The 27239-nt window shown below is 33.1% G+C and overlaps 2 protein-coding genes across 2 annotated transcripts in view; both read right to left on the bottom strand.

Annotated features, from left to right (window-relative positions):
* Positions 1 to 1127: 1127 nt before the first annotated feature.
* LOC146750452 (uncharacterized) lies at positions 1128 to 1823 on the bottom strand. The gene is made up of 2 exons (XM_085505856.1): positions 1661 to 1823; positions 1128 to 1508 (listed from the first exon to the last, which is right to left on the bottom strand). The coding sequence occupies exons 1-2, from the start codon at positions 1774 to 1776 to the stop codon at positions 1331 to 1333; spliced, it is 294 nt and encodes a 97-aa protein (XP_085361982.1). The 5' UTR covers positions 1777 to 1823; the 3' UTR covers positions 1128 to 1330.
* Positions 1824 to 3821: 1998 nt separating this feature from the next.
* LOC100369865 (MOB kinase activator 2-like) overlaps positions 3822 to 27239 on the bottom strand; it is a 46841-nt gene continuing 23423 nt past the window's right edge. The window contains exons 2-5 of the mRNA XM_006815695.3: positions 11658 to 11809; positions 9762 to 9858; positions 8340 to 8464; positions 3822 to 7293 (exon numbers count right to left, since the gene is read on the bottom strand). Coding sequence (XP_006815758.1) covers positions 7004 to 7293; positions 8340 to 8464; positions 9762 to 9858; positions 11658 to 11809 — 664 coding nt within the window. The 3' untranslated portion in view covers positions 3822 to 7003. The remainder of the gene's footprint in view (positions 7294 to 8339; positions 8465 to 9761; positions 9859 to 11657; positions 11810 to 27239) is intronic.

Here is a 27239-nt window from a genome sequence, read left to right as displayed (position 1 = left end):
GATGTATCCAACAATAATATTTAAGAAAGTGTTTGTTTTCGTCCATAATGCATCTTTAATAGATGGATTGAAATTAATTTTCTATTCATTGTTGAATGCCTGTGGCAGGGGTAATTGCCTAGATTCAGAAGTGCTTTCATAAACACATCCTTTTCCTACCCTAGGGTTAAATGACATCCATATACTATTTGTGTGGAAGGCTGGAAAAAGTCTGAGACAATATTAAAGAACAAAACACAACTAGCATGCAAATAAATTTTTTATTAAAAGTTTATTTCAACTTACAGAAATTAAAGTGCATTCATAAACACATCCTTCCCCACCCCAGGGTTAATGTTGACATCCATATACTATTTGTGTTGATGACTGGAAAAAAGTCTGAGAAAATGTTAAAGACCAAAACACAACTAGCATGCAAATAAAGTTTATTTCAACTTACAGAAACAAAAATAATTTAAACATAACTGAACATGCTCCGTTGAAGTTGCATTATTACCATTTTGTATAATCAAAAGCAATTAAACAGGGTGCAGCAAAATTAAGTGGTTGAATTTGAAGTAGCCTGTTATAACTTCCTCTTATTTCATGGCTCTTATGGCCTTATTTTTGCTCATTAACTATATAAAAATATTAAAACATAGGGACAGTGATATTCAGTAAGTACAAAGTAAAACATGTCATCCATTGTTTTGAAAATAAGCACATACAGATTAGCACTGTTGTGTTATGTTTATCAGTGGATCAATTTCATGGTCACCTACTGACCATCTAGGCAAAACAAAGCAACATTTCCAGTTTGCTATGTATGAGGCAGAAGGACCAATGAAATAACAAGCATTTGATCAGGTTAGAAGTATTTATCCTCAAATGTTATAAGGCAACTTCAACTAATGTTAAAAATAACTTTATTAAGTATAAAACAACTAAATGTACAAATTTCAAGTTTGATATAGCAGTAGTATACTAATATTGATAACTTTCTCATCACAAACCATATACTAGGATGATCCAATTTTAAATCAGAATAATTTTACAAAGAAATTTATTCCTTGATGATTGTACACTAAACAAAAAACAAATAAATATTACAGTGATACCAACCTGACATAAATAATTGCCTTTCTCGCAGTTTGTCCCTTAGCTTTTACTTCATCTAAATACCAGGCAATTTCCTCACAGAATTTCATGCCTACTTCACTTTTCATATTTAAGTATATGTTTGGCCTATACAATAATATACATTACAATTCAATAAATCTTAGTCATGTATTTCATTATTTTACCATTATAAAATGCATGCAATAAATTATTTTGGGGCTTGATAATTGTATTACCTGTCAGGGTGTTTAGCAACTACAAAAACATCACTCTCATCAAGATGCAGCACTTTGAAAATCTGTTTCTTGATACTTTCTGTTATTGTTGCTGTCAATATCAAAATACTTGCACTTGTGAAGTGGCCTCGAAAATCACCAACTTGTTTATAAATAGGCCTAAATGTTTCACCCCTATAGTGAGAAATAAAATAAACATGGCATTTCATTAAATTGTACTATTGCAATGATTATTTGATGGACTTGTTTATTCTAGAATCAATACCAATTTTTCATGAAAATAAAAACAAACATTTTTTTTTTAACTTAAAAAAAAATGTTGTTACCATGTACTTATGACATGAGCCTCATCCAGTGCTACAAGGCATACACCTTTCTGGTACACATCTGAATCTAACATAAATGACCATTCATCTATTTCCAGCATGGATTCTGGTGACATAAACACCACGTTGTATATACCACATTGTAGACCTGTAAAGCAGTATAAAAACGATTGGTATCATGTTATTAACTGACATCACTATAAACATACAGTTTATTTGTTTAACAAAGAATGTTTTATAATTGGTATATTTATACAGGCTCCAGACAGGGTGTTGATTTTATTGTTTTATGTTATAATACGAGTACAATTAAAAAAAAAATTACCTTTAATTATTTCTTCATCCATTTCTGATTTCTGTGAGATACCAGCACAACTAATACCTTTCGCTGATAAACTTTGCACCTGGTCCAATATCAAACTTTTGAGTGGACTTATAACAATGCCAATGTGGTGAACTGTTGGCTCTATTACATCCATTAAAAGTGGTGTAATTACAAATAAATTGCTTTTGCCAAATCCAGTTGGTAATACACCCATTGTGTGATTTTTGCTGATTAATTTAGAGATAATCTCACATTGTTCACTTTTTAGATCATATCCGAAATACTTCTGTATTTTTTGTTTGTACAAACTGTGCACATATGCTGGAGATGCCATTTTGAACGAGTCCCCAAGTTCAATGCAAATTAGAAGAAGTTTTTTTTTTATAGACAATAGTAATATGCAAATCGCAATTTTTTTTTTTTTTTTTTTTTTTATTTTTTTATTATAGACAATTGTAAAATGCAACTTTTTTGGGGAATAATTACTTTATTTATTATTTTCAATACGTTACAGTTCATTTTACATTTATTAAAGAAAAAAACGGAACAAAAAATCCCCAGTTTTCAGTAATACTTTTCCTCTGAAATAAAGTATGCGCGAACGGGGATGTCCCACTGCTGGACGTCAAGGCGAGATCTGATCGAGACTGTGACGCGTCGTGACGTCACGATAATTTATTCAAGATGGCGGCAAACACGGGGATTTCGATGTTGCGTTCACATTTTCCGCGGTTTTCGTCGTGAAATCGACCAATTTCGGACTATCGTTCTCAGAATAATTGGTAAAATAGTTTCGGGACCCATCGACAGTAGAAAGGTAGAAACTTGGGGCGAAATTAATAAAAAAAACGGCTGTTTACGGCCCGACCTGAATCCAGTTCGGTAAAATATGGTAACTCGCATAGGATGGAACTGTAGCTCCCTGGTTTCGCGTTAACACCACGACGAACAAAATAACCGACAGCGAAACCAAGCGAGCTACAGAACTGCAGCTAGACGTCCGAGTGAAATTGTTAGGGCAAAATTGTATGTCGCACCAAAGAGCTACGGAACCGCAGCTAACCTTCCATTATTTCTGAAATCGTGCTGCAGTACGATCAACTTTCCGTTTCTTGGTGCTGTCAGGGTTAGGACACCCATGGGTTTCTGGTTCTGAACACGATTTGGCGGTTTCTCCTCTCGTCGTGAAAAATACTCGTCGAGCAGTTGTCTGCTCCTTTTTGATGTAGTCTCCATTTTTAATAAACAAATCACGTGTTTGATAAGGGCGACATGAAACCGTCCCATACTGAGAGTAATGTCGCGGGGTATCTTGAAACGCATGTCGACTAAACTACGCATGTGCTATGACACCAAAATAACTTTAGAGTGGAAAAATACATTCAGTGGCAGTTCCGTGTTGATCGCGATCACCCTGTAACAATTGTTGCAATCTTGGAAGTAACGGGACATTGTTTAACTTTAAAATGGCAATCACTCAAACCGTAACAAGCGTGATGATCACAGTCGAGTCTTGACAATTAAATGAGGGCGATTTGCGAGGGTATTTTGTACAAAATGTGTTCGTAAATCTTACTAATAGATATTTATTTTGTTCGTAAATCTTGTCCAAATTTCGTAATTTACGACCTTTGCGAGCGACAGCGAGAGCACAGAAATTACGTTTGCCAAGGACTATGAAAAACATCCTCAGAAGTTGGTATATATCTGTATTTTGCCCTTACAACATCAATAATGCAAGTACACACACACATACAGACAGACACACTGACTGCTAAGGCTCCCATTGTGTGCTTCACACATGGGAGTCAAAAACGACTCAAAACAAAAGTGAGATGTAGTTGTTTCTTTTATTTTTCACATTGTAATAGTTACACCTGTACCTAATTTTACCTTATTTGCCATCAAAGGTAAACAAACCAATACCTTCTAGTGCTGTTAACTTTCTCTCCCATTCCCCAGTAAATATATCGGAAACCCCATTAAAGCTAAACATGCAGTGTAGCAAGATTTTCTAGTTATATCATTGTGTGCAAAAAATCCAACGTACATGTACCAATGTCAAGTGTTGCATTTATTTAGGAAAACAGATTCACTCACACAGTTGAGAGACAAGATCAAAGTGTAAGTACCGAACTTAAAAAGACCAACAAACATATCTAAGAAGCCATGCACCAAACTGAACTCTCTAAATAAAGGTATTGCACCCGACATATAATCAAAGCACACCACATCACCTCTTTTCAGAGAGCGAGTTAAAAATTAACATCAAATTCAACCCAAAGTAGAAGCCAATACGGTTGTTGCTGTATTCTTTCGATGTAGCTTTAAAACACAGGTATTAACTGTTATATGCATACTTTTGGAGGAAAGTTTTATCAAATTTCTGTCTCGCGTGGGTGAATCTATTTTCCAACACTTTATCCAAGTGTAATGTACGAGGCAATCACTAATCATCCACACTGAAAAAACTTGCACTACGATACAAACTGAATCACTAGCTACACTCGCCTGCGAATTAGAACTCCCAAACACCAAATCATCATCATTATCATTCATATATATCAGTTTAGATCACATTTTCGAAAACGTAAACTGATCTGTTACTTTGGTAACAAGAGAATGTGACACAGAATACTCACCGCAGTAGCATGAACTATTCGTAGTGCACAATATGTACTTTTGTAATGAAATATACACACCTAAATTGCATTCGTTTCGGTGAATGATAAAACATCTGTAAACCGCTAAAACTAAATCCCAATAAATAAACAAACTGCTATAAACACCTCGTAAACTTTATACACAAAATCTTAACACACTTTTTTTTTTAAAACTGGAGATTAAATATCATTTAAGTAACTTTGCATCTTTATTTCCCTAATTAGGTCAAAGGTCGTTATCCATGCTTCTTGAAGCATGTTAGTCTATCTAAAAACTTTTAATGTTTTATCCGAAAATACACAAGAATTTCAAATGCGTTTCAAATCTGTAAGTTTAAAACTACACTGTGTCTTAATGTGTTGCCATGGAGATAATTGAATCTATATCATCACTACCTTAAAAAATGCATCATATTGTCTAATTACAAATAAACCTATTTATCTATCCCATCTTTAAGTACAGGACTCTTCAGCACCAATGGAGTGTGGTTCATTTGGCAGCGGGAAATAAAACAACAAATTAAACTGTCTTGGCATGAAGTTATAAAACGATTATGTAAACAATCCAAATAGGCATAGAGGGCGCTGTCCATTATGAGCATTGCATAGTGCCATGCGCCGAGACAAGATGGACTATCAATACTTGCACAAGCTAGAAATTGTTGCAAATTAAGGCATTCAAAATAAGGACAACAATTTTGCAAAAATTATTTTTGAGGATACCAGTGAAATGCTACTTCTAAAACAATTTGAACTCAAAAAATTCTAGAAAATTTGTCTCTCAAAATTAAAGCCTCCGATATCAAGCCAGCATGCAGATTCAAAACAAATGTTGTAGCTACAAAACAAAGTATATAACAATTGTGAAGCTTTTGGAAGAAAATAAAGCAAGGCAACTTCATTGGTAAACTTGGAAAAATAGAATATTTGAAAACACAGCACAAAAATTTATGAAGCAAACAAAAAAAAAAAACAAGAAAAAACTTAATACACTTATAAACCAAATCTGTGAGAAATGCGGATACAAAACTGAAGAAAAAACAAAAAGAATTTTATCTTAATTACGGTAAAAATAATCGCATGGCATGCCGACCTTAAGTACCTGTATCAAAGTGATTGAAATTTGATTGAAGATAAACAGAGAATTGGCGGATACATGTTTATAAACCCTCATTACTGTAACTATTTCAAGAGTAGGCTGTCATGTATATAACTTTTTTTATAACAAATTAGTGATTAAAATTAGGGGCAGTTTGTCAGTAGTACAATACTTCTAATCATGATTTTACCGTAACAATTACACTGCTGATTCGTAATACACTACAAATTCAAAAAAAAAACAAAAAAAAACTAAGTTTGAATATGTTTTAAAATCAAATTGCCAAGTGATTAAAAAAAAGGGTAAAATTTTAGGTTTAAAACATGACTGATTCAATCAGTCTTTCAAAAGGATCATGCATCTCACAATTAGTACATGTAACTGTCCAATTGTAAACAGGATAACACCCAAGAATGCACACGGTTGAGGGCGCTCTTTTCGCAAGACTTGATTAACAATTAACAACATGATTGAATTTGAAATCTACAACAAGACTTGCATTGTTTAGAGCAACAAAAAATGATGTATCGTTTAAAACTGATGCGAAACTAGAACCTTTCCTTATTTTCATCATCAACTATCAACGGATTCCTCAAAAATCTCTAAATTTTCCCCAATCATACATAAATCTACTTATATCATATCTGACTATTTCATTTTTATAGACACAAAACTACCACCTGTACTTGTACGATTATGTTGAACATTTTTAAAACGGGTAATAATTTCAACAAACATTTCTCACCATGTGACCAAATGAAAATTAATTAGGTTGCAGACAAGAGAAATCTACCTAAACAATTATGAGTGTACTAAATCAAAGATCACAGGTCAATGAAATATACAATTCACATAGGCAGCCATTAGCATCACAGGAATCAAGATGTCCAATTCCAGAACACTTACACCAGGCATCATTTTGTCAAAATCACATTTTCATGGCAGTTTTCAAGTTCAAACAAAATGTTCACATATGGACAAAGTTCACAGCCCTTGCAGATGGAGTTAGGAATTCTGCACAGAAGAACAACAAGAGTTTTAAAGTTGCATTCAAGATGCGCAAGGTTCTTTAACCGTTGAAATGAGTTTTGTATTTGTAGACTGAGATTCATTACATTGAAATTTATGCGGTAGGTGTTGTTACAATTGCATTGTTTGTATTCGTCCATATCTAGAGGTCATACATGCGGCACAGCACAACCATTATTATAGATGCAGAAGCATAGTCATTCTTGATAATGTCCTGCTGGTAACCTTTACCTCGCTGTCGTTGCATTTGCAGTAACAGATTCCTCTTTCGATTTGCTCTGAGAGTTGAGTCCTAAAAGCTCTATGAGGTCATCGAGTATCACAGTCTCTTTGCTGTCCAGTAAATTGAATTCTCGTGAAAAGTAAATAAAATGCGTAAACAAACAGTGGAGATCAGCTTCATTGTCTAGAAGAACCATGTGTTCAAAATGAGCATGGTATATGTGTGCCATGACATGGAACAGCATACGGAATATCCTCTGTATGATGCTTTCAAAGTCTGCAGGGAAGACAACATCTGAAAAAAAAAGCAGAAAAACATTTAAAAATACTTAAACTGCTTAGCAATAATACTTACGATAGTGTTATGGCGTATACAATCTTTATATTTGCTGATTTCGTTTTTGAGAGCTTTCTATCCAGAGAATCCAATGTTAATCTATTTTTGATTCATTAAATTCAAATTCATGCTATAGGGTGTACAGTCTCCTTGGTACAATCTATTGAGTTCACCTAAAGAGGGCGTCCTCACACCAGATTCTTTAGTCTTCCCTAATTTTGTAGGCTAGGTACATGACACATGAGTCAAGAAAAGAAAACGGCTTAGATTATAAAATAGATCAGTTTGGGCACACTAAATACATCTGATTAAAATCCAATGTACATAAGAAGGCTGCAGTTGATGCAAGGACCATCATCTGGCTGCACCGCTGGGAGAGGAGGGACATTGTCCTAAACTCTATCTAACTTATTATTATTAAAATTGAGGTTTTGATTCGCAAGATCCGATATCATGTTACAAGCTTTCAAGATGGGCTTAAAGAGGTTAACAACTCTTGACAGAGAAGAGCACACTGCCACATACTTGCAGTTGTACATGTATAATGCAATTTACTGGATCCTCTAACTACATCCATTTTGACTGACACAACACACCACTCAAAACTGGTTCTCCCCTGATGGACAGGGAGGGGGGATCTAGGATTTCAATGTTAAATAAAGGACAATATGAAATGCATACAAAACAGATAATAGAGATCACTTCCTGTACACATCAACTTGCAAAGGTCTGTGGAAACAAGTGATGTTAAGGAAAACATGATTTCAGTGTTCTATCGTAAATGTACATGTGCTTATAGACAACTGTTTTCTATAGTGTATGATACACTATTGTGATTAATGTACCACTGCAGAATCTGATGGCTCATTTCATCAAAGTCGATAAAGGCAAGGAATGAAATAAGGAGTATGTATGCAGAAAAGAACATTCATTTTCTGTAGCAAACAATAACAGACATGATCAGTTTTTGGCCGAGGACATCAATTATTGTTCAACAAACTCACCGTATTTTGTTGGGAAGACATTTTCATCACTGATGTATTTCTGCAGTGATGTCATAACATAATCGACGTACTGTGCGGCCGTACATTTACTTTTCTTGCCCTTTTCATCGACCCATGTGTAAGTCCTGCATGAAAGCAAAACCAGAATTAAACAGTCGTGCACAAAGCAAGGTGCCCATTATTCGCTGACGCTATGAATTTGAATAAAGACATCACTTTAAAGCTTTCCTTCTTACAGCTGACACACAGCGCAACAATGATGTACTTCACACAAATTGTAGACATGTTACATGGAACCCACATCGTACATGACTGGGTGTGATGACCGTGACAGAGTAATAATATAAACAAATCTGTATAAAAGTAACGTCAAATATGAGAAAAAACAAATTAACAATCTTTTGGACTTCTTCAGAATCACTTGCAAATGTTTAAAAATTTAAAGAATGAAAGAATTTCACAGATATGTTACTAAATGAATGAACAGTCAAACAAGTGGACACAAAGATACAAATGACCTAATCCTATCCGCCCCTGATTGGCCAATTTTTTTGCATTTTTCAAAAATCCTAGGTGGCAAAAAAACGATATGACAGACAAAATTTATTTATTATTATATTATTGCTTTGGCCATATATGTTATATGCAAAATATCAAGTTGGTTGGTTAAAACACTCATGAGAAACAAATGCCTCAAATTGTTGCCATTTTTGCCGGAAATCAAAAATGGCTTATTTTCTTGTAAGATGCTTTGGCAATACATGCTACACTTCTTAGCAATAAGTTGCCTAAATTTGGGTAATTTTTACCAAAAAATTGGTGGTGATGAAATTATGTGACTGATCCAAATTATTTATTTGCTGTTTAAAAGAGTTCAATATGGAGATGTAACATGGAAAATTTAAAAAATAATTGGATGAATGTCTGCAACATTTTTATAGAGTACTTCCTGTTTAGAAAAAAACACAAAAACAACCATGTGACCAACCCAAAAACAATTTTCAAACTTTGATGTGCTTTACACCCACAAATAACGGCTAAAAACCAGATCAATGTCTTTATTGTTAAGATTTTCAAGTATTTTTTGTCATCTAAAAGGAAAAAGTCACATGACCACTAAAGTTTTTACTACTTAAATCTATTGCACATGAGTTGTAGTACAAATTCAGACTGCCTGATTATCAGAAAGAGGTCAAATAGCAACTTCTAGTTAATTGAAATCCAATATGGCTGCCAAACTAGTGGACCAATCAAAATTTGTGAAAGTCAGGTACACCAGTTCATAAAGCAATTTAATTGCAGATTAAATGGTGACTTCAATAACATCATCAATCATGTTATGTGTGTGTGAAGATAAAATCAGTAAAATATGCACTTCAAACATAATTTCATAATATAATTGAAAAGTAACAATTCACTTACGTTGAGTTTGGCGCCGACATAGTGGAGCATAGAGTCTGCGTACAGAATTCGGATATGCAGCCGTACTGCAGATTAATGTTGTTGAAAAACGCTATAGCTGTAACGGAAATGAAACAAAAATGTAATGAATGTCTAATTCTGAATAAAAGAGTTCTTCTAATTGTAACACATCACTCAATTTTAAAGTAGAAAATAAGGGTTGTTTTTGGCATTCACAATGTAACCAATACTAGTATGTATAGTTAGTTACCAATTACAAAGGTTCAAATATTTGAACTTTTGTGATCCTGACTGAGATATCTCACAGAAATCCATCAAGAAACCGTTCCTCATCGCAAGTGATTTCTATGTTCAATATTACGTATTCAAATGGCTTTAATGGCCATGCAATCAGTGTGTAACCTATGATTGAAATCTATTGCGAAGTTCCATTTGTTACGGATGAAATAGGATTACTTTAAATAAATATCGATTGATTGTCTCGGATTGTATTTTTGAGTTCTTGAAAAAAAATTACATGTCAGACAATATCGCCCATTTTGTTTCCATAGATACCGGCAAATATGGAGATTAGCATTCCAAAATTCTATTGGTCAGAACAAGTACATGCGTGGTTGTTGCACATAGATTGGCATTAACAGTACAACAAAATATTTATAGTACATTTGTATTATTGCTACAATCAATGGTAACTAACTAATCACACATTTCATTCATACTAGCTGAAAAATCTGGCCATAGTTCTTGGGATGAGTGGAATCCAGATAAAATTAAATTATTTTGAATTTTTTTAGATATATTTGAGCCAATCAGGTTTGAAAGGTGTCTTTGATTTGGCCAAAAGCAGTATCATGGTTAATTTAATTTTTAGGGCTGATATACAAAAGTTAACTGTTAATGACACAGTGAACATTCTATTCTAGTAACTTACCAAATGGCAACATTGTCTAACAATTCAGGTAGTAACTTGCCAAATAGCAACATTGTCTAACAATACAGGTAGTAACTTACTAAATGGTAACATTGTCTAACAATTCAGGTAGTAACTTGCCAAATAGCAACATTGTCTAACAATACTGGTAGTAACTTACCAAATGGGAACATTGTCTAACAATACTGGTAGTAACTTGCCAAATAGCAACATTGTCTAACAATACTGGTAGTAACTTACCAAATGGGAACATTGTCTAACAATACAGGTAGTAACTTACCAAATGGGAACATTGTCTAACAATACTGGTAGTAACTTGCCAAATAGCAACATTGTCTAACAATACTGGTAGTAACTTACCAAATGGGAACATTGTCTAACAATACAGGTAGTAACTTACCAAATGGGAACATTGTCTAACAATACTGGTAGTAACTTGCCAAATAGCAACATTGTCTAACAATACTGGTAGTAACTTACCAAGTGGCAACATTGTCTAACAATTCAGGTAGTAACTTACCAAATGGCAACATTGTCTAACAATACAGGTAGTAACTTACCAAATGTTAACATTGTCTAACAATTCAGGTAGTAACTTACCAAATGGTAACATTGTCTAACAATTCAGGTAGTAACTTACCAAATGGCAACATTGTCTAACAATTTAGGTAGTAACTTACCAAATGGCAACATTGTCTAACAATTCAGGTAGTAACTTACCAAATGGCAACATTGTCTAACAATTCAGGTAGTAACTTACCAAATGGCAACATTGTCTTAACAATACAGGTAGTAACTTACTAAATGGTAACATTGTCTAACAATTCAGGTAGTAACTTACCAAATGGCAACATTGTCTAACAATACAGGTAGTAACTTACTAACTAAATGGTAACATTGTCTAACAATTCAGGTAGTAACTTACCAAATGACAACATTGTCTAACAAAACTAATAGTAACTTACCAAATGTTGCTAACCATTCATTTATGCAAATTCCATCAGGTAATTTAACAGTCTCACAAAAATCTAGATTGTCCAATTTGATATTTGCATACTTTGGTTCTAAGTACAATTTTTTTTCTTCAACTGGTGGTTTCTCTCTTTTCTTCGCCTTCCTGCGTGAGAAAATGATAATATTATTCAGTAAACGTCCACGTAGCTGTAAATAACTTGACAGTGAACTTACTTAGCAGAAGGTTCACCATTATACAGTATATTTATCTAGTAACAGTTTAGTAAAATCTGTTTCTATCACAAAATGTCTACAACATTTCCTGCTAAAAGGTTGGTGGAGTATCTCTTCGGAGGTACTAAAAATTATCGTGCATTTTAGTTTGTAAAACATACATCTACAGCTATATATATTGCACTTGTGCGTCAAAGTGTTTCTAATGTCAAAACAAGTCATATTTTAATGGTACAGTATTCAACAAATACGATTATAGGTTTATATGCACATCTATTGGGAATGCGCTTTTAATGTGGCATCACAATGATGACTTAACAGAGCAGCCGCTTCACTGCGATTTATTAAAAGTAAATCTCCAAGTTGGATTATGCATGCATAGATTATTTTTAGCGTCACTCATACATGTTTAAATATGAAAATAAAACAAAGAATGATTTGTTATGCAAATTATATGATGTAACAAGCAATTTGTCATGGCTAAATTGGCCTGTAGGAATACATATGGATCATAACAGAAATATCTTGGTTGGGGTTAATACTACATATTGAACATGTTTGAAAAAACTGATTTCAACAAAATAAATTATTCAACATAAGTAATTCACTATGCTACTAGATCTTATCTACAAATTGTTTATTCAGTAGAAGTATCACAAGTGGCAACAATCCTTCTTGTAAACATCCATGTAAGATGCAAGACTGCAGTTGTATCATACGCACACCTTGTGCATCAATGTCATGCCAAGACCATAATGCAATAAAAAAAACTATGCTTCCAGCGATTGCTAGTTTACTAATGAAGGTCTGCAACACTGCTTATACACCCATAAATAATTACACTGATATGTGAACATTTTTTTCTATGCAAGAAGTAAATCCTTTGAAAGTACACAACAGTGAGACACACCCTCAGAAGACTCGATAACATTGGGCTATAGTGAAAAAAAAATTTGATACCAGAAGATCAACATGCTTATATTTTTCTTAATCTTGTATTCGGGTAACTGGATGTAACTATCTACAAGCATGACCATCACTGACTTCTTGCAATTGACAATTACTTGAGCTCAGTTGATACAATAAAACCAATACCAAAGATACCAATTAAATTACACATATTTTTCACCTGACTACATTTCCAAACTTATACAAAAATTTAAAAGCACTATACACACACACACACAAAAAAGAAAACACCTGAAACCAGTAGTTTGCTTATTGGAACTATGATGAACACGAATGTCAATTATGCATAATAACCTTAAGCAGGCAAAACGATGAGATAAAAACGGCATTTCCAGAGAAAATAATCCCATCATTTTGAAGTCGTTATGCTTGCTGAAGACACATAACAGATGGTGAAAAAAGACAGCCCTGTAGGACATGAGAGACTACCATTGTGGTGGTTATACTGTAATAGAAGCGTTATAATAGGTGGATAGAGCCCTGTTAGTTCATATGTTGGACTTTTCAACCATTCACAGAGCCTGTTACAATTCAGTAAGAGTCAAGCCCATCCCTACTGTAAAGTGTCAGGTCAAAAGTTGAATGAAAGCAAAATGTTCATTTTGATAATTATTTGTCAAATAATTATGATACATTTTTTTAATTAAAAAATAAAATCCTACACCTATGTTATTGACCACCTCTATATAAAGACCACCTGTCTATAGTGACCACATTTAGGAAGTCCCATAGCATAACATATGAGCAACCTGTGTATAAAGACCACCTGTCTATAGTGACCACATTTAGGAAGTCCCATAGCATAACATATGGACAACCTGTGTATAAAGACCACCTGCATACAGTGACCACATTTAGGAAGTCCCATAGCATAACATATATATGAGCAACCTGTGTATAAAGACCACCTGCCTATAGTGACCACATTTAGGAAGTCTCAAAGCATAACATATGAGCAACCTGTGTATAAAGACCACCTGCCTATAGTGACCACATTTAGGAAGTCCCATAGCATAACATATATATGAGCAACCTGCGTATATATACAACCTGCCTTAGGGACGATGTCAAAAGATCGATGTCGGATAAAAAACTTATTTGCTTTAGTTTGGGGGTGGGGGGTTTTGACCTCAAAAAGTTTCCATCCTACAAAAACGATTTTATTTTTTAATGCAGTCAAAAAAATCTTGGAGTATTTGTAGTTCGTTCTTTTTCTATCCAATCATGGACAGAAATAACAGAAAATGAAAAAAACACATCCAAGACGAGAAAATGGTTTGGTCCGTGTGCAAACATGTGCGTCAAATGAGGTGCATTTGTAAAGTCATTTTACACCCACCCAACAACCAACTGCTATGCCATACTACTGTCTGATTATCAATTTGTATTTAATGGTGAATGTAGTCTGACGTCATGATCAATATTTATTAATTAAGTTTCAGTGGGGGGTGGGGTTTGAAAAAAACTAAAGGAATTAAGTTTCTTATCCGACATCGATCTTTTGACATCGTCTCTTACATGACTACCATCTCAGCAATATTTGTAAAGATTCACTTTTTTGGGGGGACCAAAAAACAATTAGCATACTGTTCATAAAATAACGTTTAATTCTCTAAGGTCAAACTTATTTAATTGTGACCAGCTCAAATTACAAATATTACATTTTGTAGGTCAAAAAAAAAATATAAAGGCATTTTTAATGAAAACCCTTTTATTTTATTTGAGTAAAGTTGTGTGACAATATAAAATTTTCCTGAAAACTGTAAATTTAAGAATTTAACCAGTGTTGCCACATGCAGATTCTACCAACTCTATTAGAATCTAACCAGTGTTGCCACATGCAGATTCTACCAACTCTATTAGAATCTAACCAGTGTTGCCACATGCAGATTCTACCAACTCTATTAGAATCTAACCAGTGTTGCCACATGCAGATTCTACCAACTCTCTATTTGTATACTGAAAATAGGTTGAATTTTGTGTGTGGAGGGAAATTGTGAAATATTGCAGCAATGTACACCTCAGTGGTTGAGTGGTTGTCATGGTAACAATACTGTATTTACTAAGCATTATATTGTAAAAATATTGGTCATAAAATAAATGAAATTTGTGGCTTATATGCACTTCAATTGAAGATGTTCTTGTAATATAGCAAATACAGTATATGCAAGCCTAACCCGCTGAGTGCCAGTCAACTTCAGGCACCATAGTTTCATTTATACATGTAGTCCGCTTTTTTTTCTTGAAAAAATGTTGACAAAAATTAAAAATTTTTAGAAAATTATTGTATATGTGTATTGTATAAAAAACATATGTCACAATCAATCAATAAAAAGAACTTCATGCAAAAATTGATTTTAAAAGGATATTTAAAATATGATAATTAGTATTTTCACACCTCAGCTGCGTATTTCATAAAAAAAAACAATACACAATGGACATTCATTTGGTTTTCAACTTCACTGTGGAACAGCTGGTTGCCGGATCCCATACTGTGAAAATACTTATTTCGACATATATCTATTTTCAACGGTTCATATGAGGCAGAAAAAAAGTATTATTAAAATTAAATATTTTTTTTTTTTTAATTCTTGCTACATTGTATACTGGGTGAATATAAAAATAATGCTGAACACGAAATTTCGTACCCTGTCATCAATTCCCTAGTTTCCATCATACACACTGTAAGAGAACAAGAGAGTTCTCATTAATTATAAATCAGTGTGAATTAAGTAGCTATATGTGCAGGGCAGCACAGGTGAAAATACTATGCAATGTAATGACAGATTTTAAAATTTAAAACCGGAAAAATTGGACTACGAAAAATTAAATATGTTGAAATGGAAACAGTATGCAATGAGCATATTTGCCGGTTGTTTACTAAATGAGAACATAAGTTACATCAATTTATAGCTAACTCGGCCACTTAATTATGAATTGGCAAAAAAAATAAGGGCAGTACAACGCACACGCACATGTTACCATGGCAACGCTTCCAACACTTGTCAAAAAAGTCATACGATGTATGAACAAAAATGCCTAGCTTTTTTAACGTATAGAACATGTTTTGTTCTCACAAAGCCAGCTCTCATCGGGGGCGAGGTGAATAAACGAACACTGGCAATCATACAAAAACAGAACTGTGTGTTTACACAGTATACAGCAATAAATGCTTCTGCGTGGTCTGTGATATTATTAACACGCGTGTCATGTAGCACTTTCTATACATAATAATTTGGTAAATAATGAAAACACCACACCCACCTGGCTTTTTGTCAGAATTTAAACTAAAGAATAACGCATCAAATTTTTTAACCGCAGCATGTAAGGTTGACAAACCTAATGAAACTTGTTTAATACATAACTGCGAGGAGAAATTGCGCTCATTTTTAACTCTGAGTCACGTATATTTTGTAATTCAAGGCACCATGATTCTGTACAGCGTACACGTACATGTACGTCTACATTGAACAAATAATGCTATTTTTAGAAAAAAACTAAATAAATTGATGAAGCCTGTCATACATTAATATTCCACTTCTTTCTTATAAATATGATAAAAATATCTTTCTTTTTTTTAATTTTATAATATACAATGTAATGCCATATGACGTTATATAATGAAACATTAATTATCTAATTGCCAGCCAACAACTACATTTTATGTTAATTAATGAAAGTTGTAATGCTGACACATTACCATTACGAAATGTATGGGTATACACACACAATGTGGCATAGAAATAACTATTTGACATTTACAGTACAGTTAATTTTTCTATTAAATTTTACTTTTCTCTGCAAATCTACGGTCGTTCTCTGGTGGCAAAAAGCAAAACGGAGGAAGAATGGATAGATGCAGGTTTTTGGGGGCATTCACGTCAGATCAGAAATATCTTTTTTTAGACCTGAACAGATCACGTGGAAATCTTACTTTTACAATGTACATGTATGTACAAGTGTGTGTCAGGCACTTTCGTAGAACTTCAAACAAAGTCACAAGACCTACACACTGCAATAAGCAAATCTTATCTTGGCAATAGGATTAACTTCAGATGAGCTTGTTTGTAAGTTGATAGCATAAATAACATAATCATCCCAGTATCCTGTATGCCTAATGAATCAGGAGGGGTTGTGAAAATATACCGTTATATGTATATACAACCACCGTCCCTCATTGAGGGACGGTGATACAACGGACAACTAAACAATAAGGAAGTTATCTTACCATCGTACGAACTGCAGCATAATGAATGGCTGCTGGGCTGTTATATGCTGCAGTGCGGAGCTGAGGGGCCTTGGATCATTACCTGCTTTTGACCCCAAACGACCTTATATGCAAATTGGGTATGAAATTGAGCTCATTCCTATACAGGCTTTCACTTGAAACATAAAAGGATTTTCAATAAAATCATACGTCGCTAAAAATTACTGATTTTTCTGCTATGTGCCTTGATAAACTAAGTCACTTTGTGCATACAATATAGTAAATCTGTCAAAACATCACTTGTATTGTAATTGGGCCTAATAGGAGGGGTGTGGCTAAGGGAATGGCACAACAGAAGGGATATCATACTGTGAACTAAATATAGAAAGATGCAAAGTAGACACACGCTGACTGCATTCAACAAATGGCATCTCATTGTCCAGTATACAAAGAGAATCACAGTAGGTTCAGCAGTAGTTCCAAAAGAATAGCGTTTGTTTAGTGTTCCTAAGCAACCAAGAGAGACAGAGAGAGAGAAAGAGAAAGCTTGACACAGATAGGTAGCTTTCTATTTCCGTGTACTAAAGGTATAAATGAAAATGTGCATCTCCTTATTGTTTGTTTACTCAGTGTCAAATTGTTCAATTATTTGCAGTAAATTAAACATTTGTTCGAAGATGCAGGTTTGAAATGATGCAGGTTTGGTGAAATGAAAAAAAAATTACAATATCATAATGAGTGATAGCTTGGCTATTCTTCTACAAAAAAATGCTTAGACAATATATACAATATACAACATTGTATAGCAAAGTTACATGTTAATAAGATATGAAAATTACAAGCTCGGGGCCAGGAATCTCACACACAGCAAAAAATAATCATGCTGATAGAAAAGTATAAATACTTTTTTCTTTCCATCTCCCTGGCCTCCCAGATTTTTTTTTAATCACCAATCTCTAACTGATTACTTATAGACTAGACTAAATTGTTTAAGTACATTTATGACAGGGGCTTGTTTATGTTCAAAATAACTATTTTATTCATACATTTACAGTAAACTTTTGTATTTGTATTTAGATTTGCTTTTAATACTTTTCCCCCTCAAACTTTCACGTCCAAATTTTTCGGCACTTTTTATTATATTTTTTTTGATATTTTAAGAAATGAACCCTAATTTTGGAGCAAACAGACAAAATTTTAGTCAATTTTCAGTTTTTACTCAAAAAATTTGGCTATTTTTGTAGCGATCTTTTGAAGGAAAGGGCAGACTATAAACAGGACTATCTTGTGAATTTTGTGATGTAAAGAAGAAACTGGTGGTGAAAAGGTTAAATAAACTAAAAACCTTTTTATGTAGTAATTGCAGAATTCATCTCACTACATACCGTTAAGCCAATTGAAATTTCTCTAATCCCAGAGAATACAAGAGAAACCAAACTCACAATGTTTAAGGACAAGTGAATTGAAATTACAAAATTTTATAATAATATTGGGGGTGTGTGTGAAAATGCTGCATAAGAATTTATTGTCAATCTAAAGTACCGGTAGATACATGTCAAAACTTAGAAAGGACTATGGTTAATATTTAATGCTTTAAGTGTTAAAATACCCTTTTATGACAAATCAAAAAAATTAACCCATATTTTTTCATCCCCCAAAAAATTGTTATCAAGACTTGCATGCAAATTGAAATTTTTTCCTTTTTCATACAAAATTAACAAAAAAATATATAAAATTTAATAAAATGATTTTGGGTGGAAAATATTTGGATGTTCAAAGATTTGTAGAGGTGTAAGTAAAAGTTACTCAACTATTGTCAGATATTCCAACATAATGACATGATATATTACAAGAACTTGGGGACTTCTTTTTAATACCTAGAACTGTATTGAAGTAGCCTGGAAGTTTAGGCGAACTTGACCTTAACGCACCATAGCACAATGAACTTGTAAATGATATACTTGGCTATCATGGTATTCTATCAAGTCGACTCATTTCAAAAACACTTGAACTTGTTTACTTGACAAAGCGACCAATCAGCACAGCTTATTTGACTATACATGTACGTGTATAATCACGTTATACTAAAAATACACGTACACACAGCTTGGGAAATTGTCCATGTGTTACATGACACTACTTCACACCCCCACACATCAAATTGATCTAAATGCAACAAACTCGACAGGCACCTTGCAGTACAGAAAATAAAATGCATTTATTTAGGCTCATCAGTTTTACGAAATCAATGTGCATAGGTTTGAAGTTGACGCGCAGGAGTTCTCACGCAAGAACACGTTCTACATGTATCACCCATGTGTCAGCATGTGTTTAATAATTGATTGAAACTGCAGTATCTCTACAATTGTGACCCCCCCCTTTTTTTTTAAGAATATAGCCCCAAAAAAATGACAGAACATTTCATAAATGAACCTGTCATGTTTTACTTTATCTTTTATAGAGAGTATGTCCCATGTAAAATAACGACATCTTTACCAGAAAAATTTGGTCTGTTAGCCAAATTTTTGCACACGACTTACGTATAGGAAGAAGCAATTAGAGTACATGTATAATAAATTTCTAAGAATTTTTATGAAACTTATATTGATTAATCATAATCATTTGAATGCCAACTTTTACAATCTATTAAACACAGAATAATCTTGCATAACTTATTCCAAAACTACATGGACATGTATTTTGATTCAGTCCAAAATTAACAAAGAAACTGTAGAAAAATACATAAAATGTAAAAAAAAAAAAAAAAAAATATGGAACCAAACTTTTGATAGGAAAAAATTATGAGCTTCAGTGAAAATTGAAAGGCAATGGTTCAGTGTAGTACACATTCAAATTTTGTGTAAATAATACATTTGACAGGGGTTGTACAGGACCCATATCAAAACACAATACATCACAATGGGACTGAGCCGTTGAGATGCACAAAATGAGAAACAAGCAGCCTGCCGGCTGAGATAGCTCCGCTGTTAGCAATGCACATGCCAATTAAAGAACAGAAGATATCATTAGAAAATGAACAAATCTGAGAGAGGTCCACATGTAGTACCTATATGTATAATATATCAAAGCAATTGGACTTGCGGTTTTCAACAAGAAGTCGAAAATATCACTTTTTACCAAAAATTACAAAAATATTCATCAAAATTAGAGAATTAAAGATATCATTATGAAATGAACAAATCTGAGAGAGGTCCACATGTAGTACCTATATATGTAATATCAAAGCAATTGGACTTGCGGTTTTCAACAAGAAGTCGAAAATATCACTTTTTACCAAAAATTACAAAAATATTCATCGAAATTAGAGAATTAAAGATATCATTACAAAATGAACAAATCTGAGAGAGGTCCACATGTAGTACCTATATATGTAATATCAAAGCAATTGGACTTGCGGTTTTAAACAAGAAGTCGAAAATATCACTTTTTACCAAAAATTACAAAAATATTCACCAAAATTAGAGAATTAAAGATATCATTACAAAATGAACAAATCTGAGAGAGGTCCACATGTAGTACCTATATATGTAATATCAAAGCAATTAGACTTGCGGTTTTCAACAAGAAGTCGAAAATATCACTTTTTACCAAAAATTACAAAAATATTCACCAAAATTAGAGAATTGAAGATATCATTACAAAATGAACAAATCTGAGAGAGGTCGACATGTAGTACTTATATATGTAATATCAAAACAATTGGACTTGCGGTTGTCAACAAGAAGTCGAAAATATCACTTTTTACCAAAAATGACAAAAATATTCACCAAAATTAGAGAATTAAAGATATCATTACAAAATGAACAAATCTGAGAGAGGTCCACATGTAGTACCTATATATGTAATATCAAAGCAATTGCACTTGCGGTTTTCAACAAGAAGTTGAAAATATCACTTTTTACCAAAAATTACAAAAATATTCACCAAAATTAGAGAATTGAAGATATCATCATGAAATGAACAAATCTGAGAGAGGTCTACCCAAGGTACATATACACCAAGTATCAAAGCATTCAGGCTTGTAGTTTTCAAGAAGAAGTCGAAAAAGTAAAACATTGACACGGACGACGACGGACAATCACTCATATGATAAGCTCCGCTCGACAAAGTCGACAGCGGAGCTAAAAAAATCCTTCATCTAAGCTATTTGCATTGGTTGTTATTAAAGGTGAAAGTATTTATTTACATCTCAAACTGTTGCTAGGTGACAGCGGGGCTGACAATTTCACATCCTGTCATTGATATCAGATCTATATTGTAATTAATTTTTCAGCAAATTATGATTCAAGTTTTCCAATATATCCATTGGGAATTTAGGAATAATGCATTGTACGCGTACATAAAAAAGCTCTGGAACATTTTCAGTAGACACATACAAATATACTCAACTGAAAATACCTTAAAAGCAGCAAGTCAAATATAACATGGGGGGGTGAATAAAAACATATCTCTGTACGTGTTTCACACATTAAATGCTTATTAAATTATAAATACAGTTTTGACCAATAATTTGTCTTTTAACATGGAAGATGACACATAACTACGTACGAGTTCATTGAGACATAATGTGGGTGTGGTTGTAAACACAGAATGATTTGTCAGACTTTTACCCTGAACTGATGGCATATGAACAACAATCTATCCAGCAATCGAATTAAACTTCGCTGATTAAAACCTGATTAAGAAGAGTGTACATCAATAAAGAATGACCATTTCGCTTTCTCGTGTACGTAACTGAAAGTGTTTAACATTCAGAACAGAGTAATGAAGGGATGGGGGTCTAACTGACTGAAGAACAGCTTAATGAAGCAGTCTGTGATTGAGTTACCTGGAAACATTGCAAGCGCTACAGTGCATGTGAATTCAAGATGTAGCATTTTTAATAATATAAATATAAACCTACATGTAGCGAAAAGTAAAAACATATCAAGAGCCCGCATCATGAGCTGTATATTCAAAGGGATTGATACCGTGATTGTAACCAGAAATGTAAACTGACACACACACATGTATCTATGGATACAGTGAATTCTGAGTGGAATGTATAATTCTATTCAATGACAGAGTTATGCGAACGTTTTCCCTAGGAGTCCTAGCCATGAGATAAGTGCGTATACATGTAGTTGGAATACAACTAATCTGTTGTCATAACAACCATTCCTCCTATGCAAATCGAGACACAGAACATTTAAAATGCTTTCTAAATCAAACCTGCCTGGAAACTGAAAACCATTCTGAAGTAAGTTTCAGCCCGTTATTGATTTATGTTTAAAAGGCTTTCATAATAATTTATACAAGCAGTTTTCTTATGTCTATACATGTAGACTTGCTTGTATGAACGTACATGAACAAAAAATGTTAACGCCTCCATAAATGCAAGTTTCCATTCCTTATCCTATATTTACTTATATGTAGCATATTACGTACAATTTTTCTACAATCTGTATTGTATGGGACGTGTTTTAATCCTTTATCCATAACTTTGCATCTCCTCTATAAACAGTGTCGAGATACGGACAATACTCCTGCACAAGCACTTACCACATTTACAGCTGATTGCAAGTTCAATATTTCATAGGACTAGCTTTAATTTTATTTTATTTTATTTTTAAATATGACTTAATGACAACTGTAAATGCATTAATTATTCACTGTTTTTACTGTCGGTATTTTTGTTAATAAAATTCGCTAAATTAAATCCAAACGATCAACAGAAATAACAATAGAACTCATTGTTTCCCTGTCAAGTTTCTGTGAACTTAAAACCAGTGAAATTGCTCAAATCATGAAAATAGTGAAATAGTTAACTTTTTCAACACAAAACGCTATCTTGTATTATAAGTGTGAAATTTCTCAGTCAGAATGGCAATTCTCTGCCAGTAAGCATGTATGACGTATGTAAATACACTTGTTGCTAGGCATGGTGACCAAATGACCAATCAATTGCGTCAGTGCACAATGGTGTGTTCAATCATCCCAAGATGGCCGCCGCCATATGTAATAATATCATTATCAATAAGGGAGATTTAACGTTCATGTGAGTCATAGTGATTGTCAATTTACAGCATGATGATAGCATATGGGTGGAGTTCAGGTCACAGATCAGGGTCACCAATCAGATTTCCAATTGAAACATTCAGTGGGATGTAGAATGGTGATAAATTATTTCAATTTGTATTATTGACTGTACATTAACATCACTTTTGAATTGCAACCCCTGTGTAGCTAACAGTTTTTTAATTAAAATTAAAATTCTTTGAGATAAAATTGAATTGAAACACAGATTACATGTATTTATTGTTGTTGACCGTTAAAGTTGTTAAATCTATATCTCTGTTTTTTCAATAAACGCTTACATGGACATTTTTCATGTCAGATGGTCTTATGAAAAAGCAAAACAAGCACAGGTCATTTATAATCGGGACCGATTGAGTCAGCATGCCTGCCATGCGGCAGTTGTTATCACAAATAAACTTTGTGACACTGACATCAACATGACGCAGGTCAAACGCATCACTCACGAGTATCTTTTTTAAAGTATAGACATTTAAACAAACCGACAAGCCTTTTATGGTACTCAATGTGTCAGCAATGCAACAGGTAGCAGTGTTGAAATAACCATGCACTTAGGAGGTCATCTAACAGCTGATGTAGCTGACACTATTTTCAAGTGATGAATCAATTATGAACTTTGTTGTGGGTGATGGAAAGGGTAAAAAAAAAAAATATCGACTTCAAATTCTCATTAAAATTAATAATGATGGTGTATATCATTTTAGCTTTGGACATGAGCCATTAAGAAAACTTACATATATGTATATGTATATGTGAAAATGATTACACAGAACTAAAAGTTATTAATTCTGTGTATCATTACCACTCGTGAAATGAAGTCATTGGATTTACTGCATGGAAGACATTAGATTATCAAACCTTACATTGCATTGCATGTGGGCAGTCATGTCCTGGTTTTGTCGGCATTATATGCAAATTCAATTATTAAATTGATCAGAAACAAAATCCAAAGAATATTACTCCATAATCATTTTATGCACAGACTTACACATGTACAGAAAGAATAAGAACTGCAAGAATTTGACACATCAATTCCGTTAACGAGTCAGTTTGGATGATGAATAGACAAAATATTGTGACACATCGAACAGTAAACACTCTAGATGTGACCAATTTGTCATCAACATAACAATCAATCATTCGCACCTGGTTTTATCTCGTCTCATTAGACTGTCGTAATGGGTTAAAAACTACAATTTTATTTTCCATGATTATTACAGAAATTATTTTCACCACTTTTAAATTACACTTTGCAATCGCGGTCATACTGCTCAGTTCAAACTATAAATAACTTTAGTGCGTTGTATGCTAATTACCAGACATGCAGACTCGTTAGTTTTACTCAACTTTGCAGTTAATTCATTTCTGGTCGTCTACGCAGGACCATGAATTAACGAGCACTATGGTGTGCATGTATATTTAAACAGATGCATTATTCATGAATGAAGTAATTTTTAATAGTAGCGCCGTTACTACAAATACCATATTTGCTCTATTAGATGTGCAAAAAAACGTTTTTATTTACGCTAAATAAAAACTTTAATCAATAAATTATGACTTTAAATCCATGATAATAAATTTATGACAAAAATGACTAATAATCTTTAATTTAGCTAGAACCTCCTCAAAATAAAAGTGGAGAGATAAAATTCAAGTCCTGTCCGTGAATTCATGTTAATGGGTGTCCAAGACGTCTAGTCTGGTTATTCATGACAATTTTTGATATTACTGTTAGAAAAGAAATATATTTGTCCAGCTTTATGATAGAATATGCGTCTAAAATGAAACCTACAATGCTGCCTGATCACTATACAAGTGTGGTGTTTTTCCAAGAAAGTTGCTGACATACCCCGGTAATGACAATTTAATTATTACGTGTCTAATTTTATGAGTCCCACTAAAATTGACGACAATGTTCAATGGGTCATTTCTAATTTCTACAAATACATAATTATGGGATATTAAGAAATAATATGACCATAATATTTCAGATTCTTGTTTTTTCCAAAAAATTGTTTAATGAACCTTTATTTTTTTTATTTTTAATATCCTGATAACATGAACCTATAGTAACGATAACATTGAGATGATGCTATATACAATCAATTCAGTCCGAATTTGTCCGAACCTCCAAAAGATACATGTACCTGTATAAAGATCACATAAATAACCAACCAATATTTTAACCAGCATAAAAATACAATTTTTTTGTTTGTGATAAGCATAATAAAGATTTTTGTTTCATAACAAAACTTTTATACAGTATTTTATATCTTATCTTATGTGGGTTTTCTCTACACTTCTGAGCAGATGAACAGGAAAGAAGGCTGTATGATTATCCCTTTGCCTAACACATTTACACTCTATGTGCTATATGGAATTACAGAAGACAGTCAGTCACATGGTAAGAAGACACCCACGTTGTCACATCTTGTGATTTTAACAACCCTAAATAGTTTAAAGAATAAACCGATTAACTCAAAGATGTAGACACACAGGGCGTCACTATTTATATTCTCTGCTACATAGACATTTTAAATCAGATTTATAAGGATCCTGCTGAAGCACTTTCATCAAAATGGTATTGTTGAAATATTTCCTGAACAGGTCAATGAAAATGTCATCGGTTTCCATTAAGTATTCAACAACATTGACCGTGGAAATGATTGCATCCTGTATAGTAATGGGCTTACAGAAGAAAAAAATTCACCAATCGATCAGATGATGGAAACAACTGTCATTTATGACATAGAACAAAATGGCGGACAGTCAGCCATTTAACCTTTTCACCACCAGTTCCCTCTTTTTATCACAAAATTCACATAGTCTTGTTATAGTCTGTCCTTTTCTTCAGATTTTTTGAGTAAAAATTAAAATTTTTGTCTGTTGGTTTCAAAATTGGGGTTCATTTCTAGAAATAATAAAGAATATAAGAAAAAAAATGCAGACAAATTTGGGTGAGAAAGTCTGGTGGTGAAAAGGTTAAACAGTGAGACTAAAGTTTTGTCAAAATAATATACCAAAACAAAATACTGTCTTACGAATCTCACAATGTGTTCAATTCTAAGTTGGTCAAAATCTATTTTATCCTACACTCCATTTTAGTAAACTGTAAACTTGAAATTGAGACAAATTTGCGCAAATTCCATGATTCAGCGAAATTTTGTAGCAGTCAAAATTCTTCCTGTGACAAAATACATGTATTGTCTTCATAAATGCCAGAAAATGCTGAAATGACAAAAATTTCTAGCATTGAAAATTTCAGTTTAAAGTATAAAATGTTATCAATGTAGAGTCTACAACTAACAAACGATTTAAAATGGTAACAAATTTAAGAAAAGAAATTGTGTGGCCTGAAGCGAAAGAAACTTTCCGTCTATTTGAGCTGAATTTATAGGTTGTTTTGTATTAAATCAATATTTGTTCAAACTGAAGTAGTACCGGTACATATATTTCTCCAGTGCCCTGTAAATCAGTTACAAAGCTATCTTTTTTAATAAATTTCTCAAGTGTGGGAGAGATGATGTCATTTCCTGTGGAAGAGGACGTCTCTGTACATGTACTTTATGTTTTATAAAATAGGAAAAATATTCACTACCTAGAAGGTAGAAGAGTTATTAATGCATTTTTGTATTTAAGTGCGTATGACAGATACAATTATTTAAAGGCAAAATCTGTTTAATTAATAGGTTCAGTGTTATTAATTAATAAACAGTATGTAAATCTATTTTTTGAGAAATTGTGTCAAATAATATGCAAATAGTACATTTTAACAAGCTGTTTCCATTGAGCACAATCACCTGTTTAGACAACATATATATCATTTTTTCACTCAATGTCAATGAGCAAAATATTGAGATATAGAGAGATTTTTGTGCAATGATAAATTGCCACATTACATAATAACAAAACTGGTTATTTTCAATGATAAACATGTTCATATTTTTATTTAATTTTTTTCCATTCTTAAGACATCAAACATCACATACATGTAGGTAAAAATAAAGAAAATTTTAACTTTTTCAGTAAGTTCATGGAACAGTTTGTATTTTCTAAAACCTGACTACTTTATACTGGAAATAAGTGC

This window comes from Saccoglossus kowalevskii, chromosome 1 (genome assembly GCF_978046115.1).
Source record: "Saccoglossus kowalevskii chromosome 1, keSacKowa6.1, whole genome shotgun sequence".
Taxonomy (NCBI): Eukaryota; Metazoa; Hemichordata; class Enteropneusta; family Harrimaniidae; genus Saccoglossus; species Saccoglossus kowalevskii.
This window is presented reverse-complemented; position numbering and strand designations above follow the sequence as displayed.

Coding starts and splice junctions, on each gene's coding strand:
- LOC146750452 (XM_085505856.1), bottom strand. CDS start 1,776: ATGTCACCAGAATCCATGCTGGAAATAGATGAATGGTCATTTATGTTA. Junction 1,509..1,660: donor GCTCATGTCATAAGTACATG/GTAACAACATTT, acceptor TTCTCACTATAG/GGGTGAAACATTTAGGCCTA.